We start from the raw sequence: 15,998 nt of genomic DNA on the forward strand, positions 1-15,998 counted from the left end.
GGTACCTGGGAGGCCCGGTACCTGGGAGGCCCGGTACCTGGGAGGCCCGGTACCTGGGAGGCCCGGTACCTGGGAGGCCCGGTACCTGGGAGGCCTGGCTCGTCGCCTAGAACTCCTCAGTGGGTGCAGGGCAGAGGGAGGGCAGCAAACTGGGAGGGGCTGCCATGCTCCCAGGTGCTGCTGGCGGATGGAGGCTGGCATCTGAGCACCGTGGGTGCGGGGCCGCTGGCAGCACAGCTCCTTCTGGCCGGGGTGTGGGGGCCTGGCGGGGCAGCAGTGTGCTGCAGGGCACGTCACCGCTGCCACATCTCCTCCCGCTCTGCCTGACGCAGGCAGCTCTGCTCTGACTTCCAGTAGAGACTTATGTCAGGCTGACATGACCGTCATGCTATGGGGTGATAAGCTGAGCTCCGTACAGTGAGTATTATTTCCAGTTTTCTAAAGCTTCAATAGAGCTCTTATGTGTGAAGTGCCTGCACTTGATGCACACAGAGGCCTCAGGTTTCTCCTGGGACTGGCAGGTGTGTGGGTGTAGAAGGTGCAGAGGGAGGTGGGGGAGCGGAGGGCAGCTGACTGGGACGGCTGAGAGTGGCCACTGTCCCCGGGGCACTGGGCCCTGTGCTTGCGGTGCCGTGGCCGGATGCCTGGCTGTGCTGGGAGCCGCGGGCCACGCTGCTGCTGGGCCCAGGCCATGGCCGGGTGCAGGCCCAGCCCTGCCAGCCTGGCGGTGCAGCCTGCCCTCGCAGTGTGCCCTGGGCTGCCGTGCTGCCTGGTTTGCATTACTCCCGAGCCCTGTGCTCCTTCTGCTTGCATGCGGCAGTGGAGGCGGTTCTTAGAGTTTGTCTGTGCTGAGGGAAAGGAACGTGATGGTGTTCCCTCTGCAGCACATGGGGTGAAAGCTGGTCAAGAGATGCGCTCTTCACTTGCACTTTGGAATTCACAGGTTTGTGTCACAGCAAAACTGGAGAACTTCTTCCTCCAATCTGAGGATGGGGAAGGAGGCAACCAGAGGCAGGAGAAGCTGCTTCAGAAGTCATGGGAACATTTTTGGTTTTTCCAAATTAAGGAAAAAAAGATCTGCAAGTGCATTGGCCAACTCAGTGTCATTCCCTCATGTAATCATCCTTGTGTTTTAGAGACTAATTTATGCTGGAAATAATTTCTTAAAGAGATTTTAATCCCCTCAGCTTGAAGTAAATAAGTAAACAAAAATTCAGCGTACTTCAGAAATGTGTTGACACAAATATTACTTCAGCAAATTCTTTGATCTCCTCCATGTGTGCTGCAGGGTACGTAGCAGATGGATATTCTGTGGGCAACTTCTGGAGTTTTTCCATTTTTGTAACACGTTAAATTTTGATTCTCATCTCTAACATCGAGAAAATTGCTTCTTAACAAAAGGAGCATTAATAGTTCTGCTGTGAACCATAGGCACGGTCTGGCCGCATTTTGTGTAACTCTAACCTATTATTTAGAAAATTGCTTTTATTACTGATAATTGGGCTAAAAGGAAGACCATTTAATTCTGGCCAACCCAAGTTTCTGGGACATTAAGTTCTAACGGACAGATATGGGCTGGTCTTAAAAGATGAGTCTGACATAATCTGGCCGCTTATTAACTATTAAACCTTGTTTCAGTAATTCTCTTGGCAACTATAATTGTGTTGCCATAGTTCCTTGTTAATAGAGCAAGACATCAATGCATTTTGAGTACTTCTCGCCCAAAAGACACACAGAAAAATACCGTACTCATGTTTGAAAACGCTAACTGGAACCTATTATAAGAAAAGGCAGAGCGAGCGTTCTGTCCGGGTACGTGTGATATCCCCACAGGGCCTGCGGTGCTTAACATGCACAACATGGGTTTGCCCAGGTACAGAATTCCTGACAGTGCCCCCGATGTGGTCTCCATTTGGCGAAACTTGTCTGAGGGTAGTCCTGGAACAAGTACCTCGTGTATTTTGACAAATCTGACAAATGTTGACTTTCCGCTGAAGTGGAACGTCAAACCCTTGGGGTTTTTCCTGACACCACGGTGCTCGTTTGGCTGATGGCACGCGAGGAGCAGCTCCCAGCCTGGTGTCGGTGAGTCGTGGTGCTAGGAGTGCCTATTGTGAAGCATCTGCCCCATTTTCATAGGAGAAAAAGATGTGCTCTTATTTCCCTTTTATTTTACATTTCTGTATCTTTCCACTGGAGAGAGAGCTGGGGATTGAAGAGTCTAGGAGGAAAGCAGGCGTGGATTTTGGAGGCAAAAGTATTGGACCATAAAGCTTAGCCATTCTAGACTGCAAACGACTGTCTAACAATTAATAGGGATTTTTTACATCCATCAACGTCCATCTCACCTGACAGCGAGCTGCTCAGGGAGATAAACCCATGGAAAACCCGCATAGAATTAAGTTTTCTGGCAGCATATGTTCCAGCGCACAAAATGCCGTTGGTGCTGTTGTAGCTGAATGATGCTCTCAGGCTGGAGGGGGTGCAGGAGGCTCAGGAGGCTGCTCCTGGGGACATGGGCTTGTGCACGGCACCACTTCCTATTTCTCACCTGTGCTGCTTCACAGGAGGGTGAACCTGAAAGAGCCAGACCCTTCTCGTTGCCTCCTCCCCTGTCAGCCACCTCTGCCAGAGCACCCTGTGTGCCGTGCTGGCGAGGTATTGGTGAGCAGCGTGGGGCAGAGACCTGGAGGATTGCACGGGGTCTTGTTTGGAGCTTTCTGGGCAGTGCTGACAGATGTACAGAGCTGGTCGTTCTCCTTTCCTCCTTGTCCTTTGGGCAGACCAGAGGGATAAGTAAGTTAAAATCAGTTCCCGTCTTCTTGGATGGAAATCATCAGATTCAGCCCAAACTTATTTAGAGAGGGATCCGTGGGAGATTTATGCGGTTGTAAAAGGCTTTTGTGAGTAATTATAGGCTTAAAGAAGTTGTAGCTTTGGGTAGTGACAAGTGGTATTTATTCCATATTTCATTCAATATTGCAAATTACATGCTCATTTGAAAAACGAAACTGTGCAGATAGAGCTGAGTAAAGCTGCCCAGCCGCAGTCCCCTCGGGTTGCTGGGCACTGCTCAGTGCACAGAGCTGCTGGCAGCGCTCCTCTACCGAGGGCTCCGGTCGGCAGGGACAAACGCAGGGAGATGGAGCGGGGCCGCCGGCCTGTGCCTGTGCCGGGTGTGCTGGGGCAGCTTCCCTCTGCCCCACTCCCATTGGAGCATGGGAAGTCAGCCCGTAATTAACATGGCATATACAACATTTAGCCTTCTTGTACTTAAGATGGCTAGGAGCTGACTTGTGGGGCAGAATTTCCTGTCTGGAGATAATTCAGCATCCGTCTTTTGTGCTATTATCCTTCTTGCAGGTCCAAAGTGGATAGATACGTTGTATAGCCGTGGGTTTTGTTCTGTTTTGGTGCTGGATGGCACTTGTTCTCCTTGGTCTGAATAACACTGAATCTTTTGCTGAAAGAAGTGCATTTGGGGAAAACTGTGTACGCTCCGAGCGCTGCCAGCTGGGCTGGGCGTTATGTGACCGTGGTTCCTCTTGTGCTAAAAGTGGAGAAATCGTCCGCAGGAATAATTTTCTTGGACGTTTAGAGAAACACCAAGACCAAAATCCAATCTAATTAGTGGTTTTGTTTCCTTTAGATTTTTCTTCTTCTTTTTTTTGATTATGCAGATGGGTTATGAAGGGTGAAGTGTAGTGAATGATGAAGGGAGAAGGGTGAGAGCGCGCTTCCTTTGGGCTGGCAGCTCGCTGTGATCGCAGCGCGAGGCACACGGCAGCGCCGCGCTGCAAGGAGGGCTGCGAGCTCACGTCTTACAGCAGCTCAGGGAAAGGGAAAACACGAAGAAGGGGTAGAAAGGCAAGAAAAAAATACGGAATTTTTGCGAATGCTGAGCTCTCCCCCTCGTCCCTTGACCCCCCCCCCCCAGGTAGCTCTTGTGAACGAAGCTGCAGTAAGAAAAGTTATAAAGTGGGAGGGGTGGACGCAGGCTGTGTCCTTGCAGCTTTCCTGGTTGGAGTGTGAGTGGAGGCTCTGCCAAGCACACGTGCTCCGTTTGTACCGGCAGCTGGGGGCTTGGTTCCTCCTCTGGCAGCACATGGCTTCCCCACAGTGGTTAATTATGGTGTGAAAATATTGGTGTATTAATATAAATATCTCTTCATGCGTTTAAAGCTGATGATAGCTTTTTGAATATACCTGGGTACCATTAAGCTAATCCGGGAGACATTTAGTCTTCCTGTCGCTATTTTTAGTCAAGAGGAAACAGATTTTGAGCAATTTTTTCTTTCCCCCTAAGGTAGGAAAGTCATATTTGCCTTTAGGGAATAAGGAGAACACTTTCCCTTCATTAAGTCTAACTGGAAAGTGCTCGAGATGTCAGCGATGAAAGAGGAGGCTGAGAGGAGGAAAAGGTTGCGGTTGTTTTTTTTGGTTTGCTGTCACTTATCAGAAATTTTTTGAAACTGGGAATTAGGAAAGATCTAAACAATCTGTTCCTCACATCACTTGTAGCACAGGGGCTGCATGAGATGCAAACCAGCGCGGTCCAGCTGCAGGGAAACATGCCAGCACACAGAGACAGAGGAGAGGTCTGCAGAAGGTTGCAGACAGGTGGGGGGCAGGCCGCGTGTCACCTGTGCTGCAGGGGAGGGCTTTAATTGCAGACATGAGCGCTGCGCTCACCTCCGTGTTAAGGCGGTCTGATTGCAGAGAAGAAACTCAGCCCTTTTATGCTGGGGAGATCTTGCATCAGTTTCAGCGAGCACAGGTTTCTGTTGGAGCACGAGTTGTGCATTTCAAGCTTACGTTTAGTGCTCTGCATAGGGCATTACTCCTTCACGTACACGCTAGGTGCTGTGCTATCACGCACACCCTGCTTGTCCTTACTTTCCAGTGTGAGTCTCAGCTCGCTGCCCTCCCAGGGCCCGGCAGGGATCCCGCGTCCTGCGGCAAGGGCTGGTGGTGCTGGGGAGGCAGTGGAAATCCGTGAATTTACAGCGTTGTTGGTTTTAATCTCTGTAATTTGCTTGTAATGAGAGGCAGACGGCAAGCTCCTTCGTGCAGCTGATGCAGCGCCGAGCTCCCCACCTGTGTGCTGACCTCTCCTGAGCTTGGTTTATTTTTTCCTTTCCTTTTTTTCATTCCTGTGAATCGTTTTTAATGGTAACATTTGCGGCGTGTAGCTGCCACATAAGAACAACATCCTTATTTAAGGAGGAATTGCTTTAAATCTGGTGCATCAGCGGATAGATAATCTGGAAGGTGAAATGCTGTGACATGTAAATGGAAAGTCCATCAAGTCCAGATGGCGCAGTTTTCTCTTGTTTGTCATTGTTACATTGGTTATGGTTTTTCCCTAGTGTATCTCATCGTTGCTTGCTGCTCCTGCTTTGTTACTTTGGCTCCCAGGGGGCATTGAAGAGGGTGGGACTGAGGCCCCAAGGCATGGTGATATGGCATCTTGTCTGCACTGTCCTGTGAATGACAGCATGTCTGGAGGACCAAAGGTGGCCTGAACAGATCATTCATGTTCCCATTGTTCTCCTCCATTCCGAGACAGACCCAACACTGAGGCACTGCGCATAACAGAGTCCAGGAGCGTGTAACATCTGTACATGTGGCTCAGACAATATTCACATCTTTTTTTTTCCATACACAGTGTCATAGGAAAAAATAATAATTACAAAGGCACAGGTGGAACTTCTTGAAACTTGTGTGTTATAGACTTCTTCACACTTTTAGTGGGAGGAGAGAAATGCAGGCTTGGAAGAGAAACACAACAGGAGAAGGAGAGAGCAAGCAGTAAAGGGGAGGGAACAGGGGGGATGAGGGAGGGCCGTTCAAGGCAGGGTCTGACTAAAGCTCTGTTTTTCTCTCTGCATGCGATGCCATGGCCGTGCCATCCAGTGCTTGAGAAATTCTCCACTTACTCCCTTGAACACCATAGCACGTCAGTGTCCAGAATGGGAGAGCTCCATCTTCTTCCCAGGCATGGGTGTTTGCAGTTTATGTTCTGAGTAAGACCTAGTGAGGCTGACCTAGTGGTCTTTCAGTGACAGAGCAGAAGTAATTGCAAGTGAGTTGCTTATTAAAAGGATTTGGTTTTGAAACTGTTCTGTGCTGGTGTGGGAGCACTGGGAACACCTCTGTGCTGGTGGAAGGCACTGTCTGTGGGTGCTGGGCTTCCTGGCCCCCGCAAGCAGCCAGCCCCAGCCAGGGGCATGCTGCCGGGCAGGGCAGGGCACTGTGTGCTCCCGGGAGGCTGCGGTGCCGGGCCCATCGTAAGGGCTCTGCCCCTTTGGGTTTGGGTCTTTCCTTGAGTTTGGGGTGCTGGGCCGTTTGCCTTGCAGCAATGTGGGAGAGGGGACAAGGGGGCATGGCTGGGAGCTGCCGGATGGCACTGAGCTGTCTGCTGCCGGAGAGCCCTGTGCCACGTCTGCGCAGCTCCATGGAGGTGCAGGGCGGCAGCTGCCAGCCACAGCTGGGCTGGTCTGCACCCCGGGTGGTCCCGAGCAGCTCCTGACCACTCGCTGAAGGGCTCTGCGCGGTGCCACAGGGCCTGCTCTCCCATGGGCGGCCCTGCAGGTGCGGTCCCTTTGCTGCTGGGAGGGGAGGGCCTCTGGGGCTCGCAGCTCAGATTGAGAGGGCGTTTTAAGAGGTGATTTCCTCATTGAAAGTACTGTCAGAAGAGAATTTTTGTAGGCCATGGAATTTGGGGGAGAAGAATCCCTGCTGGCGCTGGTGCTGGAGCTGATCTGCACTGCGGGCAGCGTTGCTCACTGGGAGCAGGGAGCTGTCACTGGGCTCCTGCCTGCTCTTAAAGCCTGGAGATGGCACTTCAATTCAGGGCTGCATCGCTGCGCCTCGTGTGGCCCCTTATCAAGCCTCTCAGAATAAGTGGAGAGTGGATGATAGTAGTTTAAAAATGTTATCCTATTTGGTGAAAAATACCCTCAAGTTTGGGCTTTTCTGATGGTAGCAATTATATTCTGGTTTCATTATTTTTCCCTGACAAGTCAGACAGCACTGATGCAACAATAATGAGCAGATGGAAAAAAGGTTTTATTAAATAAGTCAATGTGAATTTAAAAAAAAAAAATAACCAGGAGAGCATTTGCAACATATTGCTGAGTATTTTTAAATTTATTTTAGAAATAACAGGATTTGGATCCTGGAATTTGGATTCATATTATTCATCAGTAATATTCTGGCACAGATTTGATGGTTTGAAGTCTTTCTGTCTGCAGACTCTTACAGCAGGTAATCTGTCTCTCAGAAAGCAGCATTTCCAAAGATGCATTTTCAGTAGCTAAATCGTACAGCCTGACTCCATAACAAATAACTGTGCTGGCTCTTGAGAGCGTGCGCGTGTTCTGCTGGGAGCCTGCTGGGTACCTGCTGCTGGGCTGCGGCATCCCCACGTGCCATGGCCAGGGCTTCATCGGCTGGCAGAAGTTCTTGCTGGCTGCGCGTGCTCCTGGGGCTGATTTCTATTCACTTGGCTGCTGTGCCCTCCTTACATTCAATAGTTTCATGGACGGAATAATTTCTTTTATTGTATTCTTAAATTGAGGCATTTTTGTTTTGTTTTGCCTGTAGTACAATCCATTTCAAAGTGTGTGTATAAGTGAGGGTATTATGACTTGTTTCCCAGTTTGATCCTCTTAAAGCCAGAGCCGGTGGTGGAAGAATTTGGAAGCCCAGGAAATGGAGTGTTTAGTATTTATCTTGGGAAACATTTTTCTTTTTCCCAGCGAATATTACCGGCTTGTCATAGGTTTGGAGAAGTAAGTTGTCTGCACAGAGTCTGTGCTACACAGTATGGCTTCTAGAACATTTTGTTCTTAGTTTAGACAACGCTGAAAAAGTTGAGCTCAGCTCTACAGGAGTCCTAATTATCTCCATTGGCGTATGTGCAGCGGAATCGTTACACGTGCGTTGCTGGGTGTAGCTAAGGAAGGAGGAATATCAAGTGCCACCTGACTGCACGTCATTAAGGCAAAAGAGTTGATCCTGCTGCGTGAGAAGTTGTGCCACTTCAGCATGAACTCTCCTGACAAGAGAGTTAGCGTTAGACAAGTGTTACGAGTTAGTAGGAGTTAGTGTTAAACTGTTTGCAGTTGAGCTGAGCAGTTGGTTTGAATGAAATGCTAGCTCAGCTTGTGTGCAATGCTGTTATTCGCTCTCATTTTACTGAGCAGGTAACGATCACTTCAGTGTGCTATGGGGACAAAAGGGTGCTGCAGTGAATGCACTGCATACGGCAGCTCTGCGACCAGCATCCCTCACTGCGGCTGCAGCCAGGCGATGTCCCACTGAGCTGCAGTGCACCCAAGGGACCGTGTTTTGCCATGGTTCCTCTGCTCGTTCCACACCTGTGCGCTCTGCTGCGAGCGGCCAGCTGTGTGCTGTGTAATGGGGGGCTGGCTGCACGTCCCTGTGCCCTGTGCGGTGAGGTGGGACCTTCCAGAGCCCCACCAGGACACTCCTTCCTCAGTGCATCAGTGGGAAGGGCTCCTACTGACTCTGCTGGGCCAACGCCGTGCCCAGACCGCCACTGCCACCATGGGCTTAGCGCAGCTTGGACCTTGGAATTCCCAGGCTGTCTGTCGGCCTCTTCCCTCTGCTCTGGCCCTTGATCCCTGTCGGGAGGTGGAGCTGGGCCTGCAAGCAGTGAGCTGTCCGGCCAGCTCGTAGCTGTGCTCAGACTTCACACAGTGGCTGTGTAGAGTAAGACCCCGCTGTGCCAGTTCCTGTGCACGTGACACACGGTGAGAGGCACGCTTTGCACTGAGAAGCAAGCTTTCAGCCTGCAGCACGTGTTGGGTAAGATGCATGGCCCCATGGTGCTGTGTTCCTCCACCTCCTTTGCGCCCACCGAGCTGTGTTTCTTTGCTCTCCCAACTGTGTGGTGTTACCTGGGGTCATCTCAGTGCTGCAGGAGCCGTGCTGGGCCTGCCAGACTATCACTTGCTGGGTGGGGTGTGTTAAAAATGTAAAGTCAGGGCTTGTTGTGGAGTCTGTAGGCTTAGCGTGATGGAGCAGCATGAAAAATGCAGGGGGTTTAAAATTGTCCTGTCCTCATGTGGAGCAGAGTTTAAAAATAGAAAGGATGGAGGGGGGAGCACAAGAAATGTATGTTAATTCTTCTCTGGGATAAGGCTGACCTATTTCTGTGAGTAACTTTGACTGCTAACTCTGGGCAACGAAAACACACTTCGTGAGTGGTGAATAATTCAGCAACGTTGAAGCAATTAACACAGGAGGAGCTGCAGCAGGGATGGCAGTGCACGAAGCCGGGCAGCCGGTCCTTTGCATCCCTTCCATCCTGCTTATTCCCTGCAGGAAGGTTCCCACCGAGAGAAGCCAGGAGATCCGCGCTTGTGCTCGCTCCCAGGCAGGTGCACTAAAGGCAGGAGGCTCGGCAGCAGTTTGTGGCATCGAGTCCCCCCAGCTGCTGTGCTGCTGATGCTTAAATGGAGGGCTGAGACAGTTCTGTGAAAAACCCTATGCTTGTTATATTACACAGCACCAAAAAACTGGTGAATGCCTTAAGAAGCATGCTGGAGAATCACATCTCCTCCTGCTCTTAATGCACGTGCTTACACGGTGTTGGTGCGTGGTGCGAAGCCTTCCCTGCCTTCGTGCCACACTGCTGCGGTGCAGGCTGAGGGCTCGCAGCGCTGACACTGACTGCCAGGCTTCCCAGAAATTTCAAATAAGGCAGTTAGGTTTGGTTGACAAACTGCTTCCCCTCAGAGCAGTAACAACAGCATTAATTATTTCATCCTTACAGCAGAACTCCAGAAAGCTTCCTGCTCTAAGTGGGAGTAAGGTAAAACCTGCGTGCTTTCACAACCCTGTGCCCATTCTGCCTGTGCCCTCGGGCTGTGCGCTCACGTCTCTCACAGCCGCAGCCGCTCTGCAGCCGGAGCAGCACAGGGGCAAAGACCAAGGGAGGTGCTGCTGGAGAGGGCCCGCAGAGTGCTGGGTGGGACCTCCACCACGGCTCAGAAGGGCAGCTGTGCATCCTCTGGGCAGAAGCCCCAGCAGCTTCTGTGCCGCCTCTTCTGCTTAAACATGGGTCTTCATGAGCTTAGCTGCAACCCACGTTGTTGTTGCCATGCTTCCAGAATTCATCAGGCGTCGCTGGATTGGCTTAAATATTGCACAGCACAGGCACAGCTCGTGGGGTGCCGCTCAGCTCCTGACATGTGTGGGGCTGTGGGGTGCTGCAGCTCCGTTTCGGATGAGGAGCCAAGCAGCAAGGCTGGTGTCCTGCTGCACTGCAGTGGGTGGGTGACGGGAGCTGCCCCTCTGTGCCTGCGGCAAGCCCGGACCTGGGCTGCCTTCACTTCCATTGCACTCTGAGCACCTCACTGGAGGCTTTGGAGGAGCAGCACGCTGGGAGGGCACCGTGAGGCCCGGGCATGGGGCAGTGGGGGCTGTCTGCTCGTGGGCTCAGATGTGCATCCCCAGCTCTTACGATGTTTTCAGAAAATGATTGGAATGTACTTCAGCAGTAAGAGTGAGAAGATGCTGCTGTATAAACTTGCTCCAGACTGAGATGGTTTGAATTGTGTTTTAGTCCTGGTGTCTTTGAAAACGAAAGTAGGCTGAAACGAAGGTTGAGTTTGTGTGAGAAACGGTAGAAGGATAGGGAAAGGCTTAGGAAGGTGAAACCTGGAAAAGGACCTGTTGTTTGGCTGTCAGGTGTGAATGTTGCTGGGTGCCTAAAGCTGACTCATGGAAACAGGCCCAAGAAAGCCCACCTTTGGGAGAAGGCGGCCCTGGTGTCTCTGCTGGGGCTGATGGGCTGCAAGGAGCTGTCGGCATCACTTAGTGACAGCCAGCACCATTCCTGCCTCGCAGAGCATGCAGAGGAGAGGAGGAAGCTGTGGCTGACCTGAAGGGGTGGCAGGGCTGGTGGTGCTCAGTGCTGGAGCAGAGAGGTAACAATCACGTTGTGCCGCGATGTCACTCATGAAGACTGACACTCTGGGCTCAAATGCATTCACACAAACTTTGTCTCAACAGATTTTTTCTTTTCCATCACATCAGATTTTATCTTTTTCCCCCTCTATTGACTTAAAGCCAGCACAAACCACAACAGCATGCTGTGTCCCTCAGATTTTAGGCAGGAGAGCAAGCTCTCACATCTGATCTGCATCAAATTTGTGATCCCAAGGGGCTGTAAGAAGATGCATTATTGATAGATATTGACTGATAGCACTAATTGTCGCAGTAGCTTCCATGAAGATGGAGATGACCTCAGAGCAGTGCCTCGGGCGCAGCCTCAGCCATCGTGCGTTCTCTGATCTTGTGTGTGATCCTGAAATAGAAGGGAGTTACAGCCTGGAGAGCAGAGGTTAGGGAACAAACACCCGTGTGCTTACGGCTCCAGTGCCTCAGCTGCCGCGGGGACTGAGGCTCATCAGGGTGGATTTACTCTTTCACATTTCTTAATTTAATTTCAGAAATGGTTCTTGAGCTTCCACATCCTCAATTTTGTTACAAACATTGGTAGCTTTCCCTTTTTCTTGCTCCTCGCACTTTGTGCTTCATGGTGAGCCCCTGCTGGCGTGCTGCTTAGCCCGGAGCTGGGAGCGCTGCGGCTGGTTTGTTACAGTGGCAAAGTTTCCTCCTGCACACAGTGTATTTCTTCACTGTCTGGGTTTATTTCTAATGACAAGGTGTCCGCATCCTCCTGTGAGAACTCTCTGACTGCCTTAACCTGGGTTGGTCACCGGCCTTGCCCCAAGAGCAAAGCGTGGCATGAGCAGTGTGTGGGCAGCGTACATCATCAGCTTTCAGTTTGAAATGGGCGTAGCAAATTGCCCCAAACTTTGTGTTCAGCCAAGTTTTCAAGACTAATTTCTTTGAGATTCCATTTTTTTTTAAAAAAGTGTCAGTGTTTTCCATGAAACTGCTGGGGTTGAAAGCTCTGTGCTGTGGTCCCAAGGCAAGAGCTGGCCCTGTGGCATGCTTTGCCGCATCCCTACATGCAGTGAAAAATGAAATTAATCTGAGAAAGGGAATTCAGTGCTGTGGTGTAAACAGGCTTGCAATTTTTGTTGAAATACATTGATGTAAAGCTGCTTGGCCTTACTGAGGCTGAGGGGTGCAGCCCAGCACTGAGCGCAGTGCAGCCTGGGGGAGGTGTGAGGCACCTACAGCCATCCATCCATTTGTCTTTTATAGCATATGTTGCAGAAACATTAAGTAACATACAGCAGATGCTTATTGCTGGTGTTGTATTGCCATAAATGTGCTATAAAGCCGTTCCTTTTTGATAAATCAATTTTAGTTACTTGAAACACAATTTCCTGAGCTGGAGGCTGCGTCCAATCTGCCCATTAGACAAAAGGTGGAGATTGAGCTGGATTTTGGTTAGGTTTGTTTTGTAATGCAAAATGCGGAGCCCGCAAGGAAGGAGGGCTGCGTACATTTTGTTGGCAGCTTTTGCCCTGGGTGTGACGTTCACCTGCAGCTGGCTGTGTGCTGGGGGTCCCTCTGCTCCACAGGCCCCTCGTGCCCCGTCTGAGGCCCTGCCAGGGTGACATCGACTGTTCAGAAACTGCATAGATAGAACGGGAGAGGTGAGTGGTGAGGAGGCTTTCTTTTCTGCCCCATTCGGGCTTGTAGGGAGCCCAGCGGATCGGATGGATGGGGTGGGTGCCAGCAGTGGTGTGCGGGGAGCAGGGTGTGCCGGGGGGAGGTGCCAGGAGACGTTCCGTTCCTTCTTTTTTCCTCGTGTGGCTGGAACAACCAAACTTGGTAATTATGATGGAACCACCCTGGGATTAAATGGCTCAAATAACCTTCCTGATCCTTTTGTTCTATTCTGGGAGAAATAGCAGGGAGAGATGAAGAAAAATAATTACTGGTGCTGTGGAGCGAGAAGCAGTGATTATCCTGCAGCACTGGCCTGTGCTGGCAGCGGCTGCGCAGGAAGGAGCGCACCAGAGCCACAGCACAGCCAGCCCTGCTCCATCCTCCTCCTGCTCCATCCTCCTCCCACCCCACCCCGTGACCCACGCTGGGATGGGGCAGTGCCTCTGAGCGGGGCATGGCTGCAGCTCGTCCCCACAGGTCCCGCTTGCTCTGTCTCACACTCACGGAGACCTCCCAGAGCTGCTGCTGTGAAGGCAATTGTTTTCTCTGCCGCATCAGCCTTCCCTTGCAGAGTCCTTGCAGCCATCAGGTGCTCTCCTCAGTTGTGCTGTTGCTGGTGTGGTGGGGGAGCATAGGGAAAGGCCCCTGAAGGCTCAGGTTTGCAAGCGGAGCCCAGCAGGTGTGGAGCAAACCCAGAGAGACCAGTGAGCACAGAGTGTCCCCAGGTCCAGCACAGCCCTGCGAGGGATGCTCCCTGCTCCCTTTGGGCTGGTTTGGGGCAGCCCAACTCATCGCACCACGCTTACATGGGTAACAGATGAATCCATTTTTCCCTTCCTTTGGGGAGCAGCATCTAAGGACTGTCTTGAGTTGGTGTTGCTTGGAAGCCGTGTAGTGAGCCATACCAGCATAGCACAGGCCAGTTTCCGAGATCAGAGTGAGATTTGCTGAGAGGTGAATTGACTTGCTGTCCATGTCTGAGCACTAAGAAACAGAACATCTTCCGTGTTGGCCCGGCCACTGATTGCTTGTTTCAGTCCAGGTACCAGGGCACAGCGGTGAGCGCTGCGGGCCTCGGGGATGTGCCATAGTGCAGGGCTGGGGAGAGCTGTCAGTGCTGCGCAGCTCAGCACGGCGCTGTGCCCGCCCATCGGCTGCGTGCAGGGAACACGTGCTGGTGGGCTCTGCTTCTGGCCAGCACCACTGGGAGCTCAGCCAGCGCTCTGCACCCATGGGGAGAAACAGTCAGGTTACCTGTCGGGGTGGTTGTTGCCAAGAGCTTTAATCCATCAGAATTAGCACTGGCAGAGGATATGGGATGCCACAAACAAGGTGCTGTGTTGTTCACAGCCATCTCCAGTGCCTCCTGAACTTGTTGGTGCAGAAGCAGATGAACGTAATACACTGGCATGCATTTGGGAAGCATCCTGGCCAATGTAAACGGTATTTTTGCATTAATTAGGAACACTTTGTGGCCAGTGTCAATGAGCCAGTCTCCCTAAGGTGTCTTTGCAGTTGCTTTGTATGGTATATTTGATTCCTTACAGTCAGGGACTCATTTTTCATCATGCAGTGATTTATTGGTTTTACATGACTTCAGAGCTGCTTCCTAATGGTATGTTTGAATCCTCAGTTTCTAAACGTGTTCATTTCTAGCACTGGGCTTGTATTATACCTTTAATTTCTTTCATTATCTACCAGCATTCCCCGAATTCCCGGGTAGTTAATGCTCCCTTGGGTATTGCGACAGCCACTATTCAGATTTGCGTTTTTCTCACCCATGTAATCTCCTCTATAGACGTGGATAGGTGAAGCAGCCCAGCTCTGGAGGCCAGGTGCTCTGCCCATCCATGAGGTTTGTGCCGTGCAGCCCCCAAGGAGCTGACCCAGTGGGGCAGAGGGGCTCCAGCTCCAGGGGGCTGGCACTGTTCCCCGCTGCTCTGCACTGCCCTCTCTCCACCCAGCCCCTCTGTGTTTTTCCCCTCACGTCTAACCTCAGTCCCTGCTTTGAATTTTCCTGATCTTTCCAACTCGTTCAGTTTCATCCTCTATTTTGAGAGCTTTTCGTGCCAAAAGTGTGGCTCCGTGGCTCTCAGGCCGTTCCCAGCTCTCTGCAGGGCCCCTCTGCTGCCTTGTGACTGCAGTGAGGCCCTTCCCTCTGCCCGCGGGAGAGGAGGCCGATGCGAGCTCCTGGCTGTGGGCTGAAGCTCTTGGCGTGCTGTGGCAGCAAGCTTGTGGTTCCTGTGGCCACGTATTAATGTTTCTGCATCAATTGCTGTGGTGTTTTCTCCCCGAGCTAGGTTGCGGTAGTATAATGGGTAGACAAACGCTATGAGTTATGCCGACATACAGAAATGCATCGATACAGAAAGTTAATGGTGCTGTGCCAGTCCTACGGTTTTACTGTTAAAAGAAAGCTATGTCTCTGTACGGTGCTATGTCTCTGGCACTGTTGAGAGTCTTTCCTGGAGCTCAGTCTTCCCTAGTTTTACTGTTGAAGCTGGAAAACGTGCAGATAAGCAGTGAAAGATTGGCTCTGTCCTGAAGATGTGGTGTTTAATTTCATGTTTTCCTCAGACACGAGGATGCTGGGTACCAGGCCTGCTAACTGCAGCCACTGTTTTCCTAGTAATAACACCAGGCCCTGATGCTGGACTTGCACGCGGGGTCTGCTCAGTATGAAGTTCTATGATGCTTTTTGTCTTGTCATACTTTTGGGTATTTTGTAAAGAAATACGGAATAAACAGCAACAATCTTGAAAACATGTGTAGTTTTATGAGAGTAAAAACAAAAAAACTCAGGCATCTCCTCCTGTACAAGGATTTGCAGAGAAACGTGTTCTTCCTTCCCCCGGCAAGTAGATGCTGCGGATGCAGTCTGCTTGGTAAGGCCACGCTGTGATTGCGATGCAGTGTTAATGACAGCGATGTCAGAGCATTCGGGGTTTGTGTTGTAGGGATACCACAATTCTGTAGTGATGTGTCTTCATTTTTAGAAATACAGCGTATTGTGCGCAGAAAGCAACGTGCTGCTCCTGTGCTTTTTTCCCTCAAATGCTGAGCTTTGCTTTTTACTTACTGGGATTGCTTGCTAATTCCTGGAGAAAATAATGGAACCGGAACGTGTGCACTTCAGGTCAGCAGAGCTGTGTTTAATTTATTCCAAGGGACATGTTTGCTGATAGGCTCAAGGGCCTGGTAGATGTTCGTATCTCGATTTATTCCTTGACTACCAACTGGAGCTTAATCTGGATCAGCTGTAGTCATGGATACACAAAAATGACAGTTGGGGTTTTGTTTTCTAAGCAGCAATGCTTTTGTGCACAGTATTCCAAACACTGTGTTGAAGAATTGTCAAAGACTGTCCTGTCGGG

General features: G+C 51.0%; 1 protein-coding gene across 4 annotated transcripts in view; it reads left to right on the forward strand.

The window, feature by feature from the left end:
- Nucleotides 1-15,998, forward strand: part of STK32C (serine/threonine kinase 32C) — a 69,018-nt gene that overhangs the window by 19,739 nt on the left and 33,281 nt on the right. Inside the window, exon 1 of one of the 4 annotated variants that reach the window (XM_021398893.1) lies at nucleotides 269-417. The exons of the other annotated variants lie outside the window; for them this stretch is intronic. Within the exon in view, the coding sequence (XP_021254568.1) occupies nucleotide 417 (1 nt within the window). The 5' untranslated portion in view covers nucleotides 269-416. Of the gene's footprint in view, nucleotides 1-268; nucleotides 418-15,998 lie in introns of those variants that run through there. 4 annotated transcript variants of the gene reach the window in all.

The sequence above is a fragment of the Numida meleagris genome, chromosome 5 (genome assembly GCF_002078875.1).
Source record: "Numida meleagris isolate 19003 breed g44 Domestic line chromosome 5, NumMel1.0, whole genome shotgun sequence".
Classification (NCBI taxonomy): Eukaryota; Metazoa; Chordata; class Aves; order Galliformes; family Numididae; genus Numida; species Numida meleagris.